This window comes from Gymnoscopelus microlampas (assembly GCF_963454915.1).
Source record: "Gymnoscopelus microlampas genome assembly, chromosome: 12".
In the NCBI taxonomy this organism is placed as follows: Eukaryota; Metazoa; Chordata; class Actinopteri; order Myctophiformes; family Myctophidae; genus Gymnoscopelus; species Gymnoscopelus microlampas.
Genome location: NC_139949.1, coordinates 15,643,932 through 15,668,302, shown reverse-complemented (window position 1 = coordinate 15,668,302; position 24,371 = coordinate 15,643,932). Strand labels below are relative to the sequence as shown.

The window sequence follows — 24,371 nt, the reverse complement described above, 5'->3', positions numbered from 1 at the left end:
AACGTACAATGTACTAAGGTTGTGTTTTTACCTTCTAGAAACTACAAAATCAGCCTAGGGTTTAATTCCTCTTTAATGTTCAGAGACAGTTGCATATAGGTAGTTGCATAATATAATATGCTAAAATAATACACTACAACACCACACTGATAGGCTACAAACATCCTTTGAAATACTCTTTAAATTGAAGTGACTTACTTTCCCAATCCAGGAGAGGGAGCCTGGGTGTTACTCAGAGAATTCTACATAAACGAAAATAAGAGTGTGTAAAAGGCAGAGAATGGATTAATGCATAACTAGTTTCGCACATTTAATACAGCCAAGTGTTTGGCTCTATTAGTGTACACACAAAATGATCAGAATTTCTACAAAGCAACAATTTGGCATACCTTTAAATGTTCAGTGAGTGTTTTGGAGTATTTCAGTGCGCTCTCTTTCCTTAGTTTAAACAACCGTAGATAGAGAAGGGACTGGCATCGCAGGCTGGAGAAGGGAAATGATTCATTTTTATTATATTTTTTAAGAGAAAGAGGGAGGGAGAGAGAGAGAGACAGAAAAAAAATGAAGCAAGAATTAGCTTTCATTTTGTGTGGAGAGCGAGAGAGAGAAAAAAAGACAAAACAGATGGTCATGTACATGCAGTTTTTTCCTGCCTTCGGGATATGTGTGTACTTTTAGTGCAGAGGTTCTCAAAGTGGGGTCCAGGGACTCTCGGGGTTCCTTGAGGGGGTTCTAAATGGACCCTTTCAGGTCTGTAACTCTGAGTTACGGGGGTTCTTGAAATTAAAACGTTTGAGAGCCACAGTTTTAGAAGATTACGGGTAGGGTGACACCACAAGCCCATGGAATGGAGGTTGGCTGGACATGATCCTATTGGCATGCTTACCACAGTACTGCTAGCCTCTTGTCTGATGAAGTGGCATCCGGGGCCATGTAGCTTTTTAATTTCATAGTGTATCTGAAAGTCAAGACAAAAAGTCATGTTTACCTGACTGAAAAATCTGTTCTCCAGTACAACACTGACAAAAACATTAAAAAAACAACATCATATCAGACAGTCTTAATAACGAGTTCTATGTAAATGTTTTTTACCAAGCATTTTCTAAGCATGTCTTAACTCATTCTGCTATGATTTTTTCTTCGGATAACGCGATCTGAAGATTTACTGCTCCATTCACTTCCTGGTTAATTTATTACTTTATTATTTTTTTAAATGTTTTTTTTTCCGAAACATGCTATTTTTAACGGCACATAACAAGCTAATGGGAGGTGTGTACAGACCGCTGGGGTACCCCAGACGGTCAACGAAGTATATAGGACAACTACAAGCTCTATGCTATTATGGAAAAAGGAACGCCAGGTTGACAGCAGTTAAGTACACTAGACTCTAGTTGTGAGCTGATCTACAAGCTCACAACGCGTCACGATGCGACGTGTTGTGAGCTTGTAGATATCCTATGGTCCAAAAAATCTTGAAAAAACATTTTAACCACACAAATCTTGTAGGGGGGTCCCACATATTTTCGAATGGGGGTCTGCAGCCAAATATATATTAATATGGGGGTCTTTGAAAAAAACTAAAACAATACAATGACGCATTCATAATATGAATGTGTCATTGTTTTGTTTTAGTTAGGTTTTTTTAGCACTAGAGAAATGCCCAGATACAAAGTAATCATTTTTATCCTTACTTGATGAGCTCCACAGTTTCTGCATACATGGGGAATGGAGATTTGGCCTCCTGGGCACTTCTTTCCAGGGCGTTGCCACACTCGATAAATGACACCACAGCATCCAGGTAGTAAACTGCCTTCTCAAACCGGTCCAACTGTGTCAAGCAGGGACATGGCATATGAAAACAACCTCATTGGTTAATGACTCATGCCTAAATCAACAGACATGTGGCCTCAATGAAACATTTCAGTCTGTTGCAAAACTGTGAATTTGACCTTTTTACTGGAAGGCCCTTTTCTGTCAAGTGGCCTCTCCAGAAAGGGGAAGGGCACAAACTGGTCGGTGTGAAGTCTCCCTACAGGAGTGGAAGCACGAGGCAAGAGGAAATGCTATCTGATAATCGCCAGGGTAAATTGATACCAGTTTATAGTACCAATTATAGCTCTTCGACCTGCTTATCTTACAGTGACTTGAGGGCCAGGTAACAAATGACATTGGGTTTTTTCCATTTCAGGCCACACAGTTCATGGACTGTCCTGTCACTCTAAGTCAGTGATAGACAGGGCATTCTCACTCCCAAGGCGTCATATTTCGCTGCTTGGTCAAGGTACCTTTACGTCCGATGCCGACGCAGAGGAAGCGGTCATTTACTATTCTCTGCGTATTGGTGTGCAACTTGAACGGTGGCGCAGGCCACAGAAGCAGGTTTCGCACCGTTCGGCACAGAACCTCTCTTGGGTGCGCATTATGGGGCTCATGCCTGCTTCTGAGGGTGCGCCTGCCTTGTTCTCAATGTTGTTATGTGTTTTTTAATGAGGGTTGGCTTGGCCAAAGGTGACACCTTGGGAGGAGAATGTGTAGTAATAAGTAATAGTAATGTGTAGTAAAATAGAAATAAGACCACGAAATGTTTGTGCAACATTACCGGACAACATTACTGGACAGCATTCCTGACAAGTGGGATTGAATTGAGACAAATTGGGAGGAAATATTTACAGCATCAATTTGGACATGTCTGTTTAGGTAATGCCAGTAGTCTCCTAGATCTATCAATGAACTCCATGCATAAAATCACATTATTGTTTGTCTATCTAGAGGTAGAATTTGAGCTGTTTTCTCACTGCTTTGCATGCAACCTGCCGTCACTTCATGTTCTTGGTTTCTTGAATATTCGTGGTTTCACAGGAGAATAGCTTACCACTCTTACCAGTGCATCTGCATTGTGTTTCAGTTTCTTGGCCTCCTGTAGATAATGATCAGCAGAATGGACCCTGAAAGAATTTTGACAATGTTTTAATTCAATTTTACAAACTTCAGCCATGATATTCACTTCCTCTGAATTTCATTTAAAGAATCTAAATGCGACAACACGGCAATAACTGGCAAGGCTAGGATGTTTCTTTGTCACAGCATGACGAGGACATGGTTTCCCCAACAGTTTTTTTCCCCTCCCCTACTAAAGTTTAGATTTACATCCCGTGCACTCTGCTCCGACGCATCCATGCCTGGCCTCACAGGCCTCCTGCAGTTTTACTGCATCAAAGGCAACCCTAGATCCCCGGCGGCAGCTCTCGGCGTTTAGCCTGCCGAGGGGGGTTATCCACAGTGGAACAGGCTTCTCTTACCTTTCCTCAAACAGCAGCTTGGATCTCTGAGGTTTGGAGCCGTCCGTGGAGAGTGGCGGCACGGCCAGCTGGTTATCACAGCCCTTTGAGGATTTCTCCTGCAGTGAAGGAAGGGAATAAAGTTTCAGTGAAAAAGAGCCCAGTGTGTGTTTGAGGCGATGGCTGAAATGGAGATGGGGAGACCGCGAGGAAGGTGAGAGTGAAGGAGACCAGAGAGAGACATGTCAGGTTTGCTATGTGTCTATGTCTAGTGGCTGTGGGCAGGTTGGACAGAAAAAGGCCTACAGAGGGATTAGTCAACCTCTGCCTGAAACAAACATGGTGCCTACATTGTCCTAACAAACCACTGTCTGTATAAATGTGCAACTAGTGAGTGTATACGCATGTACACAAAACTCCAAACATCCAATCTTCTCTACTGGTCAACGCTGTATGGGACTAAATGTGTCAACACCGGCCTTTTCTTTGGCTTCTCAACAGACTGAAACCCTAGGAGGCTGAGGTGTTAGCTGAAAACGCCATGGCCCCTCCCATCCATTCTGTTTGCTGGTACTTTTAAGGTCCCTAGTGGTGAACACACAGTGCATAGACTAGCAGCCATGAAAAATAGAGCTGGGCAATCATGCTTGGTTCCCAACAGACGTTTCCTGTCCCATCATAGTCACATAGCATTTAAAGAACCATTGTGCAAAAAGCGTCCAGCTGTCCACTACCGATAAACAAGGTGAACGACAAGATGCTGTTGTGTGTCAACACAAGCTTTCCATCTCCCCTTCATACGTGCTCCACAGACCATGGCTCTGTCCACACTTACAGTATATAGACATTTAGCTAAATAAACATTTTCCTTTATGTTTGCCACTCTCATCAACACGCAAATGCTGTTACTAACAAATTACTAAAACTGAGATAAAAAAGAGAGAGAAAAACACAAGTGAAGATTGCTCGTTGTTACTTTGTGTAATGAGCAGCAGGGGCGGATTAACCCTTCGTGGTGCCCAGTGCTACAACCCGTTTTGTGAGTGGGGGGGGGGGGGGGGGGTCGTCGTGGTGCAGCAGAAAATGTCACCGTTTTACTGGCAGCCACTGTTTCAATATTTCGCCGGTCTTTCCACGATAGTAGTCTTCTTTCACTTTAGTACCTGCCGTTTGGTGCCCCCCCCCAAGGTTGGTGCCCTGTGCTGCAGCACTTAATGTCCTTTGCATTAAGCCAGCAATGATGAGCATGCACCTGAAACAACAACAATGGCGGATAGATGCTGTTTTGTTTACATTGGGTTAGCACTGCTAGGTCTATTCACGAGTGTAGGAATACCAACGTGTGTGGCTTGCGGTTTCATATATTAACACAACTGTCCACACACAATCACATTTGGCTTTCTGGCTTGCCATAGTTTTGTTTTTCTGTGATTCGTCTTTTGTAGGAAGGAATCATAATATTGATTAGGAATGAGTCACAACACAGGCTGAATGTTCTCTGCCCTGGCATGCTTTTAATATGCACAGAGATTATTTTGTCAAACAAAAGGTCATATGGACAGATTTTCCATTTGTGAGGTTGTAGATTGGCTATTTTCGGCGAAGACATTTGGTGTATAGGGAAAGAAGGAGGGGACGTAAAGAAGTATAGACCCCTGGGGGACCCTGATCAATGAAGTATAAAGGGTTTGTGTGGTTAAAACGGGAGGGGAAAGTCTCTGTTTAGAAAGACATGTGGACAGGGCCAAAGCGAACAAATGTAGCTACTACTAGTCATCTTGCTCTGTGATATTGGGAAGCATGGGTTAGCCGGGGGGGTGAGCCGTGAAGCCTGATTTACACAGAGTTGTGTGTCGGTGCTGCGCAACAAAGTACACCGAGGCTGCAACGCTTTTTCAACAGATCTGAGGAGGTGGTTAGAGCTGGGTTGGCTTTCAATAGCATGCTTTATAAAAGGTAAAGCTTTAGTGTCACCGCAGCGTGCCGCTGCCAAGCGAAGAGTTGGCCTTTCTACTACACTCACCTTCAGTAGTGGAAAAGGTACCCAAATGTTTTACTTAAGTAAAAGTATCACCACTGCAATGTAGAAGTTACAAGTAAAAGTCTGGAATTCAACATTTACTTCAGTGAAAGTACAAAAGTATTGGTATCAAAATGTACTTAAAGTACCAAAAGTAAAAGTACTAAAATGTTTGAAAATAGCCGATCTACAAGCTCACAACGCGTCGCGATGCGACGAAGCCTAGGTATAAAATAGGGCTAAAGTGGTTAATGTATATTTTATAACGTGCAAAGTAACTAGTAACTAAAGTTTTCAAATAATTGTAGTGGGGTAAAAGTACAATATTTTCCTTTGAGATGTAGTGGAGTATAAGTAAAAGTACTGAAAATTGGAAATACTTCGGCAAGTACAGCACTTGAGTAAATGTACTTAGTTACTTTACACCACTGCGAGTAAATGTACTTGGTTACTTTACGCCCCATGCTCACCTTTCCCTCTCGGGCGCTCCGTCCCTTGTCTTCTCCCTTCCTGTGTTTGGAGGTGGAGTTGCCCTTAGTGCTGTGACCTCCCTCCTTCCCACTGCCGGCTCCGCTGGACAACGAGGTGGACGACTGGCTCACCGTCCTCTTGCGACTCTGGTGCTCCGCCTTGGGCGTCCGCTGGAGGGACATGGAGGGAGAGGGGACCGGCTCCTCCTTCTTCTCCAAAGACCGCTTTGACCTGGTGAAATAATAATATTCCATATTGATGTTTTTCCCCCTTCACACAATTAGAGGGACACTATCTGTTCAACACTATCTCTATATATCTGAAATGTCACTTTTTTAGCTCACCAGCCAAATATCTGGTAATGACAAATTCTACCCGATCTACCAATGTAAATACAGTACACAGCCTTTTTGTGTAAAAATCTCGCTCATGCTGAGCCATTAATGCTGTATATATAGAAACATTACATTATATGCAGACATTAGACACACCTCCAGGTTCATTTCCAACCACTTACAAAGCTGTTTCTAGGAACAAAAGACTTATTGGGCCAACCTTCTCAATCAGCACAAGAAATTAGCATCTGACTTGGTTTAAACATGTGACAATTTACTTCAACCCTCATCTATAAAACTATACGTTTACACAAGCTCATATTATGAAATCTTTGTTTAACATCTTATTATCTTCAAAATAAGTCCACACACATTATACATTCATAATTGCAAACAGCAGTTAGAAATACAATGAGTCAACAAAGACAACAGTTACTTTAAGACTGAATATTTGCCTTAAATGGCATTTCTCGTTGTTAACAGCACATGTCACAAGTCATAGTTATCCAGACTTTAATCATTTTAACTACACACTGCAGACCTAAGACTGAAGATTAATCAGAGTGTATATATTTTAACTGTTTACTCATCTTGACCTGGCTTGTAACCATTCACTACACATTTCCTGTCTGTGGCTGATGCCCAGGAAGGAACAATGATTACTCTGATTAGTTCAAATTAATACAAAAGACTTCTTGATGATCAAGACAAGACTGTTGTGACTCTCATCTCTTACCTGGACTCTCTAGTGTAGTACAATGGCCAGGAACTCTAAGAAGTGTTAACTGATTGCATTACAGCTGAGCCCACACAACCAATTGGGTGATGTCTCCCCCTCGCTTACAGTATTCGACTAAATGTCTAACTCAGTTCTAAATACAAACCTTCAAGTGTTTTACCAATTAAATGGAATATCATGGAAATACCATGTTTTCATGTTTGAAACGATACTTTTAGTCCTGGATATACATCACAAAACTCAGTACAGTTTGGTTTTGAAATAGAAATGTTAACATCCTGTTGATTTTACTATTCTTATTAGGAAGAAAACCGGGACTGGATCTGCGGATCCGGATATTCAAATAGTAAAATCAACAGGAAGTTGACATTTTCATAAAAATAAAAAATAAAACAGTACTGGGTTTGGTGAATGTTCCATATTGTCTGAATCCGCTTTGTTTGTGTTTGTTTAAGTGCCAAAAGAGTGAGAGCTATTTCACTTTACAATGTAAGTCAATGAGGAGCATATTTTGAATGATCAATTTCTTATCAATGGAGCAATTATTTTTGATTTCTTGTCCACCTTTGGAGTTACATCATGGCAAGGTAACTACACAACCCAAACCTCTACCAAAGTGGTCTTGCCCTTTAAGCGTTGAACCGCCATTGCTCAGATTTATTGCAAAAAAGTCACCCGCCAAAGTGTTGGGTCGCTTCCGAAACGTACATGCCAAATGAAAAGTCTTTCCGTATTTGGCCCTTGGATGTGTCTATTTTCAGACCCTGGCATCCCCTCCTGAAACGTAAGTGGCTTACTCTTTGCTGCTGTTCTTGTGATGCGACAGAGACTTGTCTTCTTGCTTGGACCTCTTACTGTCGGGTTTGGCACTGTCATCGTCATTCTTAACGTGCAAAAACAAATACAGAGAAGAGAAAGCCTGCATGTTAATGCCCATTTTCTGTACGTTTTTAGGTTACATATTTCTAAAGGGAGTCCCAGAGCATTCTACCCAAGAAAAATCTGCCTCTCGATGAATCTGTGGTCAACGTTTGAACTTCTAACACCTGCCTTAGGAACAAAGGGGCACTAAATCATTTGACAGTTTGCAGTTAACGGAGTAGGGCAGAACCTAAACACATGTGATAACAATGGACCCCAAGGGAAAGTAATGATGTTTAACTGTTCCGGAACTTCTATGAATCTGCTCATGTTAAAATGTGTGAAGGTGTACCAAAATGCACCTAAAGCTAAAGCGGTTAAAAGTCATTTGAAGTGCGACAGGATGAGATGACACAGAATCATCATTCAACAAGTGCCGTATGCTCATGCAAACCAACCAGCCTTAGCAAACCACTTCAAGCACCACTTCACGAATCCCTAATTCAATCCCAAAGTCAAATTATCCCTTAAAAGCAAGACACTGTTGCACTGTGCAGAGTTGGGAACTGGATTAGCCTTGCGTAACAAGCAGGATTCTATTTGTGTTTTACTCTCCCTGAAGAGAATAAACATAACAGTAGTTGACAGAATTTGGGATTCCTGTAACAACAAAGGAGGAAGTACAAACGCGTCGCCGTTAGGTCTCATACCTTATGTTTCCTCTTGCCCTTGCTGGAGCTCTTCTCGGAGCTTTGCTTGCTGAATTCCTTTCCGTCCCTGTCGAGCGAGTCCTCCCTCTCCACTTTGATCTCCACTGGCTCCTTGTAGGGCCTCCCAGGGATCCTAGACAGCAGACTTAGGTCTGAAGAGAAGTATATTGTATAATGTAAGTGTACAATTTAGAGCAACGGAGAGTGGACTGGAACCCAGTATGGATAATTAGCACAGTATTTCTTCACTTGAAACAACTTGAAAGAAAAACAAACGGACCTATCTTGACCAGGAGAACCTGGAGTGGCTGCCTAGCGGGGTACCGCTCCTCCGGGTCGCTGAGCGGCGACAACAGCTCCTTCTCTTCCATGGGAGAGAACACGCAGGTCACGGGTGTCCGGATGCTCTCTGGGTACTTTGGCGTCTGCGACGAGGATGGAATGCTGTCATTCTCCTCCGAATCGGACGAGGAGGAGTCCGTGTCGACGAACTCCCGAGACTTCTGGGAAGTCTTGGTGGGCGCGTTGGTTTTTCGTTTGCCCGCCGTGGCCACGGCGACCGCGGTGGGTCTCGGGGAGGACTTGGGCTCTTTCTTAATGTTGGGCTTACGGGACCCCTTGGTGGCGGCCTTGGGTCGGTGAGGGGCCGGCTCCGGGGCCGGCTCGCTCTCCACCCTCAGCCCCCCCTTGGGCTCCTCCACCACCGGGGGCTTCTCGGATTTTTTGGGCTGTTTCTTACCCACAGTCCTTCGCTGGCTCGCGCCACCCTCGCTCTGAGCGGGGGACTTTTGCCGGCCGCGGCCGCTCGCGTCTCCCTTCTGCGCCGCCCGGAGGTCCCTGCTCGGGGTCGGCGCCCCCGAGTCCTTGGACCCGCCTCCCTGGCCACCGTAGTTCCGCCCCGAGCCATTGTCCCGGCCGTCCTTCTTGTGCTTGGTGGGAACGCTGCTGCTGTTGTCCACCGGGGAAGCCGGGGAGAACTGCTTGTCTTGCTTCTTGAACCAGTTGTCCAGCTGCCATTTGTTGGGCTGCTCAGGCTGAAAGGGGCGGGACAGATGTGAGAACAGAAACTTGCATTGGAAATTTGTACATTTCGTTGCTGTCAGGCAGAAACCTTGTATCTCCCCAATTCAACTTGTGTCACACAAAAGTAGCACACAAAAATAGCCGATCTACAAGCTCACAACGTGTCGCAATGCGACACGTTATGAGCTTGTAGATCTGCAATTTGTTGTCTGTGGGTTTTACAAATACTGAACCAATGAAAAGTATTAACAGGAGCTTGTGACTAAATAACTCCCCCCCCTCCCCCCCACCCAAGTAAAGGTTTTGGTTTCCACCTGACAGCTACTATTTCTACCACTAAAAAGGTGAACTGCACATTGGATAGGACTTATGCTGGTTGACGTTGTGTGACATTATGGCATGATGTAAAACAGGTTCATGGAGGAAGTTGGCAATCATTACTTCAGGAGAGGCGGGGCGCGGGGGTTCATTGGCCTCGCTGTCCGTCGAGCTGCTTTCGCTCTCACTGTCGGACCCCGAGCTGCTCTCGGAGCCGCTGTGGCTGCTGGAGTCGTCCCGTGAATGGTCCGCTACCTCGCTGTTATTACTGTTATTACTGGGAGAGACAGACCAACGCCGCTTATTACATTAGACGGGGGTAGACTGAAGATGCTCGCTCGCCTTGCATGACGCCAGTGTTATTTCACCCGTGTTTTTGTATTGTACATGCAGCCATTTGCAACAACTGTAAACATGCACACATCCCCCATAAAAACTAGAGGATTGAAAGTTATTTTTTTCTCTTACATGGTGCATTGCTCACTGGTTGCATCATTTGTTATTGTGTTATTGTGACTATAGGACCACAGTCAACACTGGACACTTGTTCAAAAAACTTTGAAGTGGATACATTTTATACAGCTTCATCAATCATGGGAGTAAAAAAGGCAATTAGGGTGTCACACACATTGCTTTTTCCTATACACGACCCTTTCTATGGAGGCTTCAAAAGAGTGCCTGGCCAAGTGTCTGACATTGTGCATTTGATACACAGCACGGGTTGACAAATAAACCTGTTTTCTACCACGTGTGGTCCAGCCAGTGATTAAAGAGTAATGAAACACACGCTTTCAGCCTGTTCCCTGCCTACTACACACTTTTAATGATCAACCAACGTGGGTTGGAGTAAGTGGGGGCCGTCTGTGATTGGCTAGCCTGAAGGATCTCAATAATAGCCCTCCCACTTGTGCAGCTAAGCATTGGTACAGGAGACATCACAGCCTCCAAAAGTACAATCTGATGTCATGTTTCTATGCAAGGCAAGAGGGTGGATCAGGGTGAAGAACGCGACACGTATGCCTGTATTTTTGGTTTTATGATATCTTCTTGGAAAAGATGAAATCTTGACTAGGAATGACACATATTACCACATATAAAGGCATAATAATGCGTGCACAGCTCACAATACATGACTTGGTGTTTCATTACTCTTTAATAAGCACCACTTATACCTTGCTGATGTGTTCCTGGACGCGTTCTTGGCTGAGTCCTGTTCTCCTCCATCACTGTCCTCATCACTGCTAAGCTTCAAGTCATCCTCCAGCATACTGAAACACAGTAAAAGCTAGTCACACCCTCACAGCTATGCAAGTAGAGTGCTACAGGAACTAGTCTTTGTAGGCCAGTGGTTCTCAAACGTTTTAATGTCAAGGACCCCTAATTTACTACCCCATAACTCTGAGAGGGTACAATTTGTACACGCTCATAGTTAAGACTGGTGAGGCTCCATTTGGCTCCTAACTATCAATCATTTAGCTCGGAACCCCTCAAGGATCCCTGGGGGTGCCTGGACCCTACTTTGAGAACCACTGTTGTCGGCCAATCTGGAAGTTATCTCTGCCCTAGTGGGTTCCCACTGGCCATTTCTTTTTGCGTTGGGTTTTTAGATCAATTAAGTAATGCCTAATTTATGCTCTGTGGTATGACGGTGTTGTGCACCGGAAATAGACGATCTGCAAACTCACAACGCTTCGCAGAAGTGATTGTATTGTGAGCTTGTCGATCTGCCGTTTTCGGCACATGACACCGTCATGCGACAAAGTATGAGTCGGGCTTAAGTACTGTAGCAGGCAAAGGCTTAATGATAGTAACACGTTTTGTTAATTTTCCACAAATCTGCTTGTTTTGCGATTTTGGAAGCACACTGGCAATTTTTCTTTCTTTTTAACTATAATTACGTAAATCTCTGTCTAGGTGCCAGTGACCTTTTATGTCCATATATGGGAGATGTTAACGAGTGTCGTTTAGGCTATAGAACAAAACGTGAAACTCTCTTAGGCTTATGTTAAACCACAGACCTCATGTTCTGCACAATTTGAACACACACACAAGGTGACATTTGGCTGAGGGAACCCACAAGGTTTTAGGACTTCAAACTGTTGCACTCTATTTACAACCTGCTTTGTGCCCATTTCACCTTGTGAAATCTGTTGTGCTATTTAAGCTCCTGACCTGCAAATCTCTGGACCTTTTCTAACTGTTTAATGTCTAACCAACATGGACTTTTCCTCTCGTATGAATAACGCAAAAACTAATTACACTACATGAATGGCGGCGGAACTGGCCTTCTTTACGCCGGCCAGTGTGTAAAGGGTAAGGGGGTGTGCGGGGTGGGGGGGGGGGGGGGCACTCACTTGGGCTGATCGTCACAGTTGGTCTTGGATTGGTGACTGCTGGAGGACTTGGTAGAACTTCCCCTCTCTGGAAACACACATACGCGAGCGATGAGACCACCACAATGTAATCCTCCTCAGGTTTAGGATGTGTAGAGTTTTGTGTGTGTGTGTGTGTGTGTTGCAAAGCGGGGTATGTGTCATACTCACTATGTCCACCTGGAAAACCTGAGTGCTGAGAGTCCTAAAAAAAAAGAATATAAAAAAGTTGCAATATTCCAAATTATTAAAGACAAACGGCATCACCTACTGTACAGAATGGCTATTACTAAACAGTGAAAAGATGACTTACTGACAAATATGAGCGGTCCGTTTGTTTGCGCTTGGTGTCGCACACACCGAAAACAGCCCATCTACAAGCTCACAACATGTCGCCGTTGTGAGCTTGTAGATCGGCCATTTTCGGTGCGCGACACCGGCACGCAAATAAATATACATCCGAATTAAGACAATGCTGGTGATGTGTTACTAGAATGCATGTAAACAGTGACTGACCTTAATGGGGAATGGAAACTTGGAGGGCTCTGTCTTGCAGGGGGTGTGGATGGCTGTCAATGGAGGGGGCCATGACTGAGTCATTTCCTGAGAGACCGGGGAAAGAATTCAACAGTTGTAACTCTTACAAAATGTTTAAGAAATACCGTCACTGACTGGAGAGTGTGTGAATTGCTCATGGAATAGTCATCTTTCCAATATGCTGAATGCGGGAGTCTTTAGGAAAACCCCAAAACGGCAGCAATGTACCAACCTTTAGAATCTCATCGACACAGTTGGCGTCGCCGGAGCCCTAGAGACACACAAACATCACACTTAGCACATGTGTTCACACACACACACAACGTTGTCTCCAGTGTGAGAGATGACTTCTGTGAGTCATTTCTATATGGGCTTTATGATCTTGGGGTCACAGCCGTTGGAACCTTATTGCTGATCTGGAGCACCAGTGATATCACAGCAATGACATCATTTCAAGACATCCTCTACACATTAAAACATGTGCTGTTGATATAAAAAAAAGGGGGGGAAAAAGACTGATTCCTCCATTACCCTTAAAGTCCCAAAGAATGACTAATTTACCCTTAAAGGCCCATTCAGTGACCCAAACAATTGGGTAGCCCCACCAAAAATAAAACATAGCCGTAGAGACTAGTTTTTATTCTCCAGGAGGTGAATGACTCAGCTCTCGATTCCAGGACTAACAGACTGTATTTTGTGGTTGAAATAGGTTGTTTATGTTGCTAATGTTAGCAAACATTGGAGTAAACAGAGCTTTTGATTAATCTGATTTCAAATGATCTAACCACAAATCTAACTCTTTAAGAATGTATGTGAACAGAACCCCAAGTTATAAGTCTCAACAACGCTATTTTATGTTTGCCTTTGTTGCAATGAACTCTGCAATGCTAAGAGGCGTAAACAGAGATGGGTTGCTTTGTTAACGAGGCTATCTGGTGGCGCAACATTGTCGTGTCTCACCTCTACTGGCGCCGAGGGGATTTTGAGCTTGGAGAGCGAGGCCTTGCCATTCGCCTTCATCTCTCCCATGGTGCTGCTGTGAGACTGGCCACTGTAGCTTTCCGCCTGCGAGCTCTTGGGCTCCGCTGTCTCCTGACCATCCATAGGCCGCACATAGGCGGTCGGCTTCTGCAGCATGGAGCTGGGCTTGGACATGAGCGACGGCGGGAAGGCCTGGCTAGAATGCTGCCCGGTGGGGAAGGACGTGTGGACGCGTGAGGGCGAGTCCCAGTTGGCCTCTCGGTCCCTGGGGGACTTGGATCGGTAGCGCTGCTCCTTCCCGTGGTGCGCCTCGGCGCCCAGGGAGCCGCCGCGGGAGTGCCCGCCGCCGCCGCCTCCTCCGCCCGAGGAGCCTTTAGCCGGGCTGGAGGTGTGGGACTTGGAGTGCTCGGAACTCCCACTGTGTTTACTCGACTTCTTCTCCCGCGCCTCGCCTCCGTGTCTCTGGCCGCCGCCGCCGCTAGCGCCGCCGGCTCGCTGGCCGCCGAGGCTCGAGCGCTTCTGGGACTGGGAGGAGGACGAGGAAGAGGAGGAGGTGCCGGCAGGTGCGGGCCCCACGGGCGTCCACTTGCTGCTCTGGCCGCCCCCGCTGCCACGCTGGTCCCCGCTGAACAATGACTGGCCCGACTTGTCCTCGGCGGACGATGAGCTGCTGGAAGGTTTACCGGTTAATTTGGGAATGGTCTCCCCTCCGATTGGTTCTTTCATTTCGTCGTAGTTGCCCAGCATGCTCTGGATACGGCTCGATAGTTTGTCTTCCTTGGACTGGAGAGAGAGAGAGAGAGAGAGAGAGAGAGAGAGGAGGACAGGGTGGTATAAAGGGAAAAGAGACGGAGATGAAACATGAGGGTCATATTGAGAGCATGAGTCAACCTCATGGGTTAATTGCATTCCATCAAAAGCACACATTAAGAGATGGAGACCATGTCATGGAAAATAAGCAAAACGAGCGGCCATGTTCTCCACGTTGAGATTGGACAAAACATTGAAGGGGGAACCAATATCTCCCCGTCTCTCCTGTCACGTGAGTTGCAGTTAAAACAAACTACGTATTAAAGATGAAACGTATTGTATCAGCTCGGCACAGAGAACGATTGGCTCGTTCAAACTCTTGCCAGCCTCCACCTCCCCATCTGCCAAAGGAGATAAAAGGTCTCTCCGTCCAAGAGGTTAATCAATCACTTTGGGGGCCAGGAGCAACCGGGCCGACCTGTTGGCTACCAGTCCGTGACAAGAGGTAAACCACCGGCTGAGGAAAGCGATCTAGTTTCACAAAGCCCCCCCCCAGACCCCTACCCTGTTTGACAGATAGAGACGGGAGGGGAGGGAGGAAACACAAGCCGTTATCTGTAGCAGGAAATGTAACTTAGTTGAGCACTAACACGCCCTGCTGCGATTCCCTCCTGCCAGCGTTGCACTGGTCTGGTGTGCACGTGTGGCAGGGGGGGAACACTAAAAGTCTAGCGAGCACCTAATATCGAGTGCCTTCTCAGGTTGGTGTCACGGGGGCGCGGGTTTTAAGAACGTAGCTCTTATCAATAGGCTCTATGCACAGCAGCCATATTGGAAGGAAATTGGGCCTTCACAGGTGTTACCAATGATACTAATGAAGGCTCTGTTCCATTTAGTGTAGCACAGTGGTTCTCAAACATTTTAATTTCAAGGACTCCGATAACTCTGAGAGTGTACAAATGGAACCAAATGGACCCTTACGGGTCCATTTGGTTCCATTTGTACACTCTCAGAGTTACACACCCGTAAGGGGCCATTTGGAACCCCCTCAAGGAACCATGAGATACTTAATTAGTATTATTGGTAACACCTGTGAAGGAAGCAAGGAAGGGGCCCAATTTCTGTCCAATATGGCTGCTGTGCATAGAGCCTATTTACGGAGTTTTGAACGTCTCCGTCAGGCTCTGAAATGTCACGTGAAGAAAGGACCAGCTTTGATGTCATTTCCTGTAGATAAAAACGGTTGTCTGTGTGTGTGTGTGTGTGTGTGTGCGCGCGTGCGGCTGAGGTACATCTGTATGTATCTAACGCTATAAAAGAAAAAAAAGTTATTACTCTGCTGCTCTACATCTGTTTAAGTACAGCTGCAGCTGTGTGCACACGGCACAGACCTTTACAGCAGAACACAGTAAACTTCCACTGTCTGGAGCATGACAGACAGACAGACAGGCAGAGAGAGAGAGAGGGAAAGAGAGAGAAGAGTCAACTCAAGCTTACATAAGTCTCTGGAAACCATCACAAGGAGAGGCATAATGCCATTAGTATTGGAACAGATAGGGTTTCAGTTCTGTTCAGTTAAGTCGTTTTTTTCTTTGTACATGGCCCCTTTAAAAAAAGGTTTACCTCTCAAAAGCAATAAATAGGACCTGAGACAAAGCAAACACTGTAACAATAACCTTCATTCTTCACAGCTCATGACCTATTTTTTCCTTTTTTAAACAAGCTCAAATACGTTGAAGCCCATGGCACAGTGGTGTGGCCACGCAGCCTTATATTATCTGCCTAACAACACCAATTTGCGTGCCTGACAATACCGCATCGTGCAGCGCGCCATTGCAGTTCATCTACGAAATGTCCTGAATTTGGCAACGTATGCCATGGCTTACTGGTCGGCACATGTAGCCTTTCGGTGCACTTCTCACTCTTCAAAGTCCACTGCTTACCTTTGACTTTGTTGTGGGCTAAACACACAGAAACACACGAGGCCTGCACTCTACACTCACCTCTGATCCCCTGCCATTCCCGACCTGTCAGGACACATTCTGTGCCGCCTCTTTGATGGCTGGCTCTGGCTGAAGGAGAGGAGGCACTTACCTCTACTCAAATCTGGTTAGCGGCAAAGATTAGACCACTATGGACGACTGAAAATCCTCTTTTAAAATTACAATGACTCTGGAGGGGGGTTTCTGGCAACGCGAGGAAGGCACGGTGGACAACGAGGAGAGAGAGGGGGAGGACGGCATGTTTTCTTCTTTTATTTACTGTACGGTGGACACGAATGCAGGATGACGGCAAGTGAGCAGGGCTGCCAAGAAAGTCAACAGAAACTGGTGCTGCACGGGTCAAGTTAAGTCAAACGAATGTCTTATAAACTGCATAGCACCAGTTTGTTCTGGATTTATTGTCAGCACGGAACAGTGACACGTGAAAAACATTGCCTACTTTACCCTCAGGCCATAGTAAGGAGCGATGAGTCAATACTAGCATTAGCATTGCTCACTTATTGCTCTCATTCTGAGAACTAGGTTGTGGCTAAAACAACATTATGTGTAAAAGAAGGGCAGGCCAATACAACAACCTAGAAACAACCTTTAACCCATATTGTAGGATGTCACTGACTACCAAGGTGGCACAAAGTCCACCCAGTCCAGTCAAGGAATCTTTACTCAGGGAACATTAAAGGGCAAGACCACTTTGGTAGAAGTTTGGGTTGTGTAGTTACCTTGCCATGATGTAACTCCCAAAGGTGGACAAGAAATGCAAAATAATTGCTCCATTGATTAGAAATTGATCATTCAAAATATGCTCCTCATTGACTACATTGTACGGTAAAACAGCTCTCAAAGTCACTCTTTTAGCACGTCAACGAACACAAACAAGGCGCTGATTCAGACAATATAGAACATCACCAAACCCAGTACTGTTTATGGTTTTAATAAAAATGACAACTTCCTGCTGATTTTACAATCTGAAGATCCGGCTCTGTGGATCCAGTCCGGGTTTTCTTCTTAATAAAATTAGCAATAAAAAAAAAAAAAGTACTGGGTTTTGTGATGTTCTTTATTGTCTAAATCAGCTTTGTTTGTATTCGTTTATGTGCTAAAAGAGATTTTGAGAGCTGTTTTACTGTACAATGCAAGTCAATGAGGAGCATATTTGGAATAATCAATGTCTAATCAATGGAGCATTTATTTTTGATTTCTTGTCCACCTTTGGAGTTACATCATGGCAAGGTAATTACACAACCCAAACCTCTACCAACGTGTTCTTGACCTTTAAATGTACATAATATTGCCAGAAAATGATACTGCGGTATTTTCCCTGAATATCCAGATAACGATTGCAGTTTGTCCATTTTTTTCACAGTTTCTCTTTTGTCACAAGTTTATGTTTTGTTTTCATGCCTGTGCATCGCATGAGCAGGCTACTGCATGGCTTATCTAAATCACACAAATTTGACTGTGGAAACGATTATAATGACTATAAACGATCATATCGCTGTTGATCCACAAGTTTTTGTGTCATCTTGAGGTCTCAATAGACAGCAAGACGGCAAACAAGAAATGAAAAACAAAGAAAAGAGAGGTTGAGAGAGAGAGAGAGAGAGAGAGACAGAGGTGCTGCTTCTATTGATGTTTCTGCCTATGCATTCCTCTTGGGCAGCAGTTTAACTCAACAAATTATAAAGTGGCAACACAGTGGAGACCCACAAACTGCTTCTGCTGACATGTGTTTAAAAAAAGGTGAGAGTGTGATATGGGTCTATGATGGAGGGGGTCATGCCAAATACACAAATGACACAAGTCGCACAGAAACAAAGCTCTACACGTTTCCCTCTTCCAGTCATTACTCTCAATCTCACACAAGCAAATGCTTCCTTGGCTTCAGGAGTGATTGACTTAAAACATAACCACTTAACCATGCTATATACTGCAGTGTCCGTCAAATAGCGTAAATAGCCAATCTACAAGCTCAAAATGCGTCACAATGTGTTGTGAGATTGATTGTACATCTGCAATTTTTTGGCGAATGTTTGCCTATTTGCGCACAATATTCATCTATTATGACGAGCCCAGAAGAGGGACACTAGGGTTCAGGTGGTTAAGCGTTACAAGTCTTCACGTTACATTGACTAGTAACTAGGCTCCAGCCAGTAAGTTGTGCTCGTTGCATTTCTCAGAACACCCACGTTATAAAAAACCCAAAACAAAAACAAAGCAAAACATTGACTTACAACTTTGTAGGGTTCAGGAAAGAGAGGTGAGTTTGCTGGAAAGGCCTCTCCACCACCTTGCTGGATTTCTTGATTTCGCCTCTCTCGTTCTTTCATTCGGAGCACATTCCGGTCCTCACGGTTCATGTTGCTAACAACGAAGAAACACAAGTGTGAGTCAACACAGGGGGAAAATAAGAAATAATACATAGAACTGCTTCCCCCTCCCTTCTTTTTCTTTCTCCTTGGCATTTTTTGTACTTCAGTTCAGACAGGAGAGTGCAGAGAGACCGAGAGAGACATGCAAGACAAGACGTGGGTCAAACCCGGGTCCATGTTTGTACAGTATGTCCACAAAAACAATAAACATTACTTTTCGGGATTTGTGGAACATTCCATTCCACATGGCGACATGTCATACTGTCATTAACAGCAGCGAGTCTTTGCACAAACCAGCTGAGCCACCAGGCACCCCTAGACAACAGCTTTTTAATCCTACAGGTAGGAAAAAAACACACAACACAATAGGGAGGCTAAAATAATCTAATCACTAAAAGCACTTTAGAGAAAGTGGCAGTTCACGCTGAATGAATTGTGAATTGGCAGATTACACCGAGATGACTCATCGGGCCCATCAAAAACTGAACCAAATCAAATGACATCTGAAATAGATTAAATGAGCCCTTAGGCTATGTGGCTTCCAAGTAGGCCTAATGAAAAATAGCTTTGTGTTTCCATTCCTGATGCTACGTCCCAGTTTTCAAAGGTAGACCGGCTCGTATCGCAGCGGTTTATGGTGCTACATTAAAAAAGGTTAGGTGTCGGCCTAGGCCGTGGCGTTGCGGTCTAGGCACCCTTGGTTGAAATCCCTTAACAGACAGCGTGCCGCGGGTTCGCGTCCCGTTCCCGACGGCCTTTGCTGCGTGTCTTCCCCCATCTCTCTCCCCATTTCCTGTCAGACTACTTTCTCTGTCCCTCTCCAAATAAAGCAATAAAAGCCCCAAAAAAAATCTTTAAAAAAAAAAAAAAAAAAGGTTAGGTGTCTAGTTTCGAAGGAGTATTGAAAACCATCTTTCCTCAAACAGCTGTGGCTGTTTATGTAAGAGATTGTTCAGGTACAAAGGGCTAAGTGTCACAGTTACTGACAGGACCGTTAACATAATTTACAGACAGCCCGTACATAACCTGTACTGGAGGAATCCCGGTGACAACCTGTGGACAAAGTAGGCTGAAAACAGGCTTGTCTACATACTGTGCAGCCGCCTACACACGTTATCACTGCATGTTGGTCTCATTTGTTTTTCAGGCTTTTATGCTTTTGTACGCCTTTTCATAGCCTTACAAGCAGTGGTGGAAAAAGTACTCAAATGTTTTACTTAGTAGCAATACCGCCATATAAAAATACACTGTTACAAGTAAAAAGGCCCGTGTTCAAAATGTTATTTGAGTAAAAGTACAAGTATTGGCCTCAAAATATACTTAAAGTACTAAAATGTTTGAAAATAGATGATCTACAAGCTCACAACGCGTCGCAATGCGACACGTTGTGAGCTTGTAGATCTGCTATTTTCAAATAGCCCATGTATAAAATAGGGCTAAAGTGGTTAATTTATGTTTTATAATATAATAATTTATATCCGCAAGTTTAAGTAACTAAAGAATATTTGCCTCTGAGATGGTAGTGGAGTAGAAGTAAAAGTGTAGGCAATTGGAAAAAACTCCAGTAAAGTAAAAAAAGTACTGTCATAATCTCTGCAGATGCTGTGCTTACCGCGCTGTGCAAATGTCTAGCCTCAGTAAACTAATTTCAATGGGAATTGTGAGATATGATGGTTTAATTACGGAGTTACGACGCTCACACGTGTTGCACTGAAAGCATGCTACGCAGTCAGAAGGGAACGCTAGTTGGGGAAATTAATAGAAGACATAATTAGGTGCAATTAACCTCTTAAACCCTATATACACGTTGTTGTATGACGAATAGCTAAAAATAGCTATTTGTCGCATGCGACGCGTTGTGAGCCGTTAGGTTTACTATTTTTGCAATTGGGCAGTGGTGGATAAAGTACTCACGTTTTTTACTTAAGTAAAAAGAATCAATACTGCAGAAATACTCTGTTGCAAGTAAAAAGTCCGGAATTCAAAATGTACTTGAGTAAAAATACAAAAGTTTTGGCATCCAAATGTACTTAAAGCACCAAAAGTAAAAGTACTCATTATGCAGAATGTCTCATTTCAAGTTTTCAAATGTATAAAAATAATTTGAAAATAGCAGATCTACAAGCTCACAATGCGTCGCATCGCTAAATAGGGTTAATGTATGTTTTGTCAAAATCTACAAAGTAACTAATAACTAAAGTTTTCAAATTATTGTAGTGGAGTAAAAGTACAATATTTGAATCTGAGATGTAGTGGAGTATAAGCAAAAGTACTGAAGATTGGAAATACTCCATTAAAGTAAAAATAAAATACCTCAAAAATGTACTTAAGTACACTAGTACTTGAGTACATTTATTTTACACCACTGCAACTGGGTGAAAGTGGTTAATAAATCTACTGCAATCAAATCATACAATGTAACCACAAAATCCCCAACAGCAACATGGTGACGGGTAAATACCTGCACGTGCGTGGATAAAAAAAAACAGAGCAAGCCTTCGTTGTCTGTGTGCGCAGAATGAGTGCCCAATCAGAAAACTAAAAACATGTCCATTATTCATGTCTTTCTTCTCACAAGTTGTTGTTACAGGCAGGGCTGTGTGGATTTTCACTACCCATGAAGAACACAACGTCACATGTGACTAAACACTGCCAGTACTACTTCCAGAACTGGAAATATACCAGTTTGTCACCGTCGTGACAGTAATGGGACACATTCCAAGAAAAGCATTCTGCGGTTCACCACTTCAAAAACAGCGAAAGTAAGTACACCTATGTTAAAAGTGTCTGCTTTGAGTAATGAAAGCAGTGGACTTGAGGTCCTTGATTGTAACAGACAGGAGAAGCCAGTTACATAAAAAGAAGAGAAGAAAAAAAATCACCTACTCAAGCCTGACGCCTCACAGTTAGGCCTCGTAGGCCTCCGGCACTGAAAAAAAGTCCAACAATGATTTAAAGACTGTTGACAGAGTAAGATTATGCAGCACCCACCCAACCGCCTCCTCTATTTTAAACAACTCCTCACTCGCGTGTATACGTGTACATGTATGTCTTTCCCCGGCTAGGCCCGAGACAAAAAAAAACAACAAAACAAAAACACACGCCCGTAAACTACACAAACAACAAACTAGCAGTGGTTGAAAAGTACTCACATTTCTTACTTAAGTAAATGTATCAATACTGCAATGTAGAAATACCCTGTTACAAGTAGAAGTCTGAAATAAAAAATGTACTTGAGTAAAAGTACAAAAGTATTGGTATCAAAATGTACATAAAGTACCAAATGTAAAAGTACTAAAATGTTTGAAAATAGACGATCTACAAGCTCGCATCGCAACGCGACGCGTTGTGAGCTTGTAGATCGTCAATTTTCAAATAGCCTATGTATAAAATAGGGCTAAAAGGGTTAATGCATGTATTATAATATAATCATTTATATCTGCAAAGTAACTAAAATTTTCAAAATATTGTAGTGGTAAAAGTACAATATTTGCCTCTGAGATGTAGTGGAGTAGAAGTAAAAGTACTGCAAACAGGATATACTAGTCTCCTGTAAAGTTAAAGTACCTCAAAATTGTACTTAAGTACAGTACTTGAGTAAATGTCCTTAGTTACTTTCCACCACTGCAACAAACTAGACTCGCTGCATTCTCAAAATGCAGAGATTTGCACAACTCAACGGTGCGTTATCTACCCAGTGCCAATCAGCTCTGCCAATAAAATCGTAAGTTTGTGCTTCTTTCAAGAATACACGGGTTAACCAAGTTAAACACTGCTATCGACAGAAAGCACACCATTTCCAAGTTCTTTTCAATTTCAGGCTGGGCTATCTGTACGCGTATCAAAGTGTAAATACACATTTCTCAACCAGCCTTTATAGCTAGCCCATGGTCTGTTTTACATCAACAACAATCCCCAGCCATGAGTCATTCCTTGAGGAACCAACGTGATGCTTGAATCCTATAGCAAGACTCCATTAAAGCCAAACCCCAGGAAGCCACTGAAGCCATAACCGCGGCCTGTGTGAGGCAGCTGGGACCCACCATTAACTGCGTTTTAAGACAAGATAACTGCTGATAGACTGTACTTATATTTCGCTCATTGACTGATGATAGATTGTACTTATATTCGTTCAGATAGTGACTGTTGAAGGTCAGTTGACAGACTGTATGCTATATACTCATTTTCATATTTACTGTTGATGGGCTACACACCTATCCGTTGTCATTATTCATTGTTTAGTCTGTTAATATTCATTCAGTCACACATACATTCTGTGTTGATAAACTGTTAATAGGCTGTGCATATATCCAACGCTATACTCCTTATTTTGTCATGCATACAATATTTAATGGCGATAGATGGATGTATATTCAATTATATATTCACTGTACATTTATGTTTTTTAATAGTCTAATATGCTCACTCATTCAGTGATCCAGTGCAGGGCCATCATCTCAGTATTTTATTTGTATTATTATTCATCTTGGCTTGGTTTTCGACCCTTATTCTTACCTCATTATCTCATTGCTGTCGCTGCTATGACACCTTAAGTTCCCTCCGGGATCAATAAAGGTTTATGTTTATGTTATACATCATCTTAACAGGGGAGGTGTAAAAAATATATATCGTTTAGGCTATCCATCATCTGAAAATACATTATCATCATCAGCATCATACATATCATCTCTGGAGGTTCTCATATTTGTCCTTGCAGAGTAACGTACACCTTAAGTAAAAACGCATGAGTGACCAGAGAAAAAAGGAAGGGAAAAAAAGAAGGCCACTACACCTCAGCTAACCACGTTTTACATACTACTGACAACTAAGCTCTCTACTTAACAAGCTGGGCGGGTAATAAACAACAGGCACATGCTAGTAATGTTGGCCGTGACTAGTCATTTCTCCCTCTCTCTACCCACCACTTTGACAGTTCCCACTGGAGCAGCCCTCGAATAAAGACATACTTAGTCGACCAACAGGGATTTGACGACTAATTTAATCGTTGATTTAATCGTCAAATCTGTTTCGTGCAGAGAGAGAGACCAGCCTTTTCAGGTTGGTGATTGAGAGGAACGTTGCATTCTAATGCTGATTTCACAACGGCTTCTGGATATTGAAAGGAGAATAAAACGGTTACATCTAGAGTTTACAAGAGATGTACATGGAGACAGAAAGCATTAAATACGAGCATAAAAAGAACCTTGGTCGAGTATGACCAAACCACCTGATTAATTAATTATGAAGGGACAGCCCTGGCGAATAACACGTCATTTAGCGATCCGGGTTTGTTTGAAATAACGCTACCAGTAATTAAAATTGGTCTCCACTCCCCAGCCCTGGAAACAGCGCTCAAGCGTAATTATTCTATCTAGACGAACAATGGAAACCTGAATGATGACAAAGCAGTAGGGGTTTAATTACTCTTGTAGTGTTTGTTGATGCAAACAAGCCTATTAGTAGCAGCCCCCATGCCTGAGTAGGACTGTAGATGTCAAAGGTGGCTGTTAGCGCCTTGAACCATCAAATGCACGCCTTTGTAAAAACACTCCTCCTGTCCTTTCAGTCCACTTTAAATGAGCTGCACTGCAGAACAAGAGGTTA

General features: G+C 43.6%; 1 protein-coding gene across 6 annotated transcripts in view; it reads right to left on the bottom strand.

Moving 5' to 3' along the window:
* aff4 (AF4/FMR2 family, member 4) overlaps positions 1-24,371 on the bottom strand; it is a 44,174-nt gene that overhangs the window by 6,726 nt on the left and 13,077 nt on the right. For 2 of the 6 annotated variants that reach the window (XM_084073185.1, XM_084073183.1), the window contains 18 exons: positions 18,630-18,759; positions 13,625-14,428; positions 12,897-12,935; positions 12,644-12,730; positions 12,299-12,332; positions 12,110-12,176; positions 10,928-11,023; positions 9,879-10,032; positions 8,695-9,448; positions 8,415-8,566; positions 7,641-7,726; positions 5,769-6,000; positions 3,300-3,397; positions 2,873-2,945; positions 1,692-1,828; positions 887-958; positions 390-483; positions 199-242 (listed from right to left, as the gene is read on the bottom strand). In XM_084073185.1, the coding sequence (XP_083929311.1) occupies positions 199-242; positions 390-483; positions 887-958; positions 1,692-1,828; positions 2,873-2,945; positions 3,300-3,397; positions 5,769-6,000; positions 7,641-7,726; positions 8,415-8,566; positions 8,695-9,448; positions 9,879-10,032; positions 10,928-11,023; positions 12,110-12,176; positions 12,299-12,332; positions 12,644-12,730; positions 12,897-12,935; positions 13,625-14,428; positions 18,630-18,755 (3,149 nt within the window). In that variant the 5' untranslated portion in view covers positions 18,756-18,759. The remainder of the gene's footprint in view (positions 1-198; positions 243-389; positions 484-886; positions 959-1,691; positions 1,829-2,872; positions 2,946-3,299; positions 3,398-5,768; positions 6,001-7,640; positions 7,727-8,414; positions 8,567-8,694; positions 9,449-9,878; positions 10,033-10,927; positions 11,024-12,109; positions 12,177-12,298; positions 12,333-12,643; positions 12,731-12,896; positions 12,936-13,624; positions 14,429-18,629; positions 18,760-24,371) is intronic. The other 4 variants (XM_084073187.1, XM_084073188.1, XM_084073184.1 and 1 more) reach the window with 3 other exon arrangements.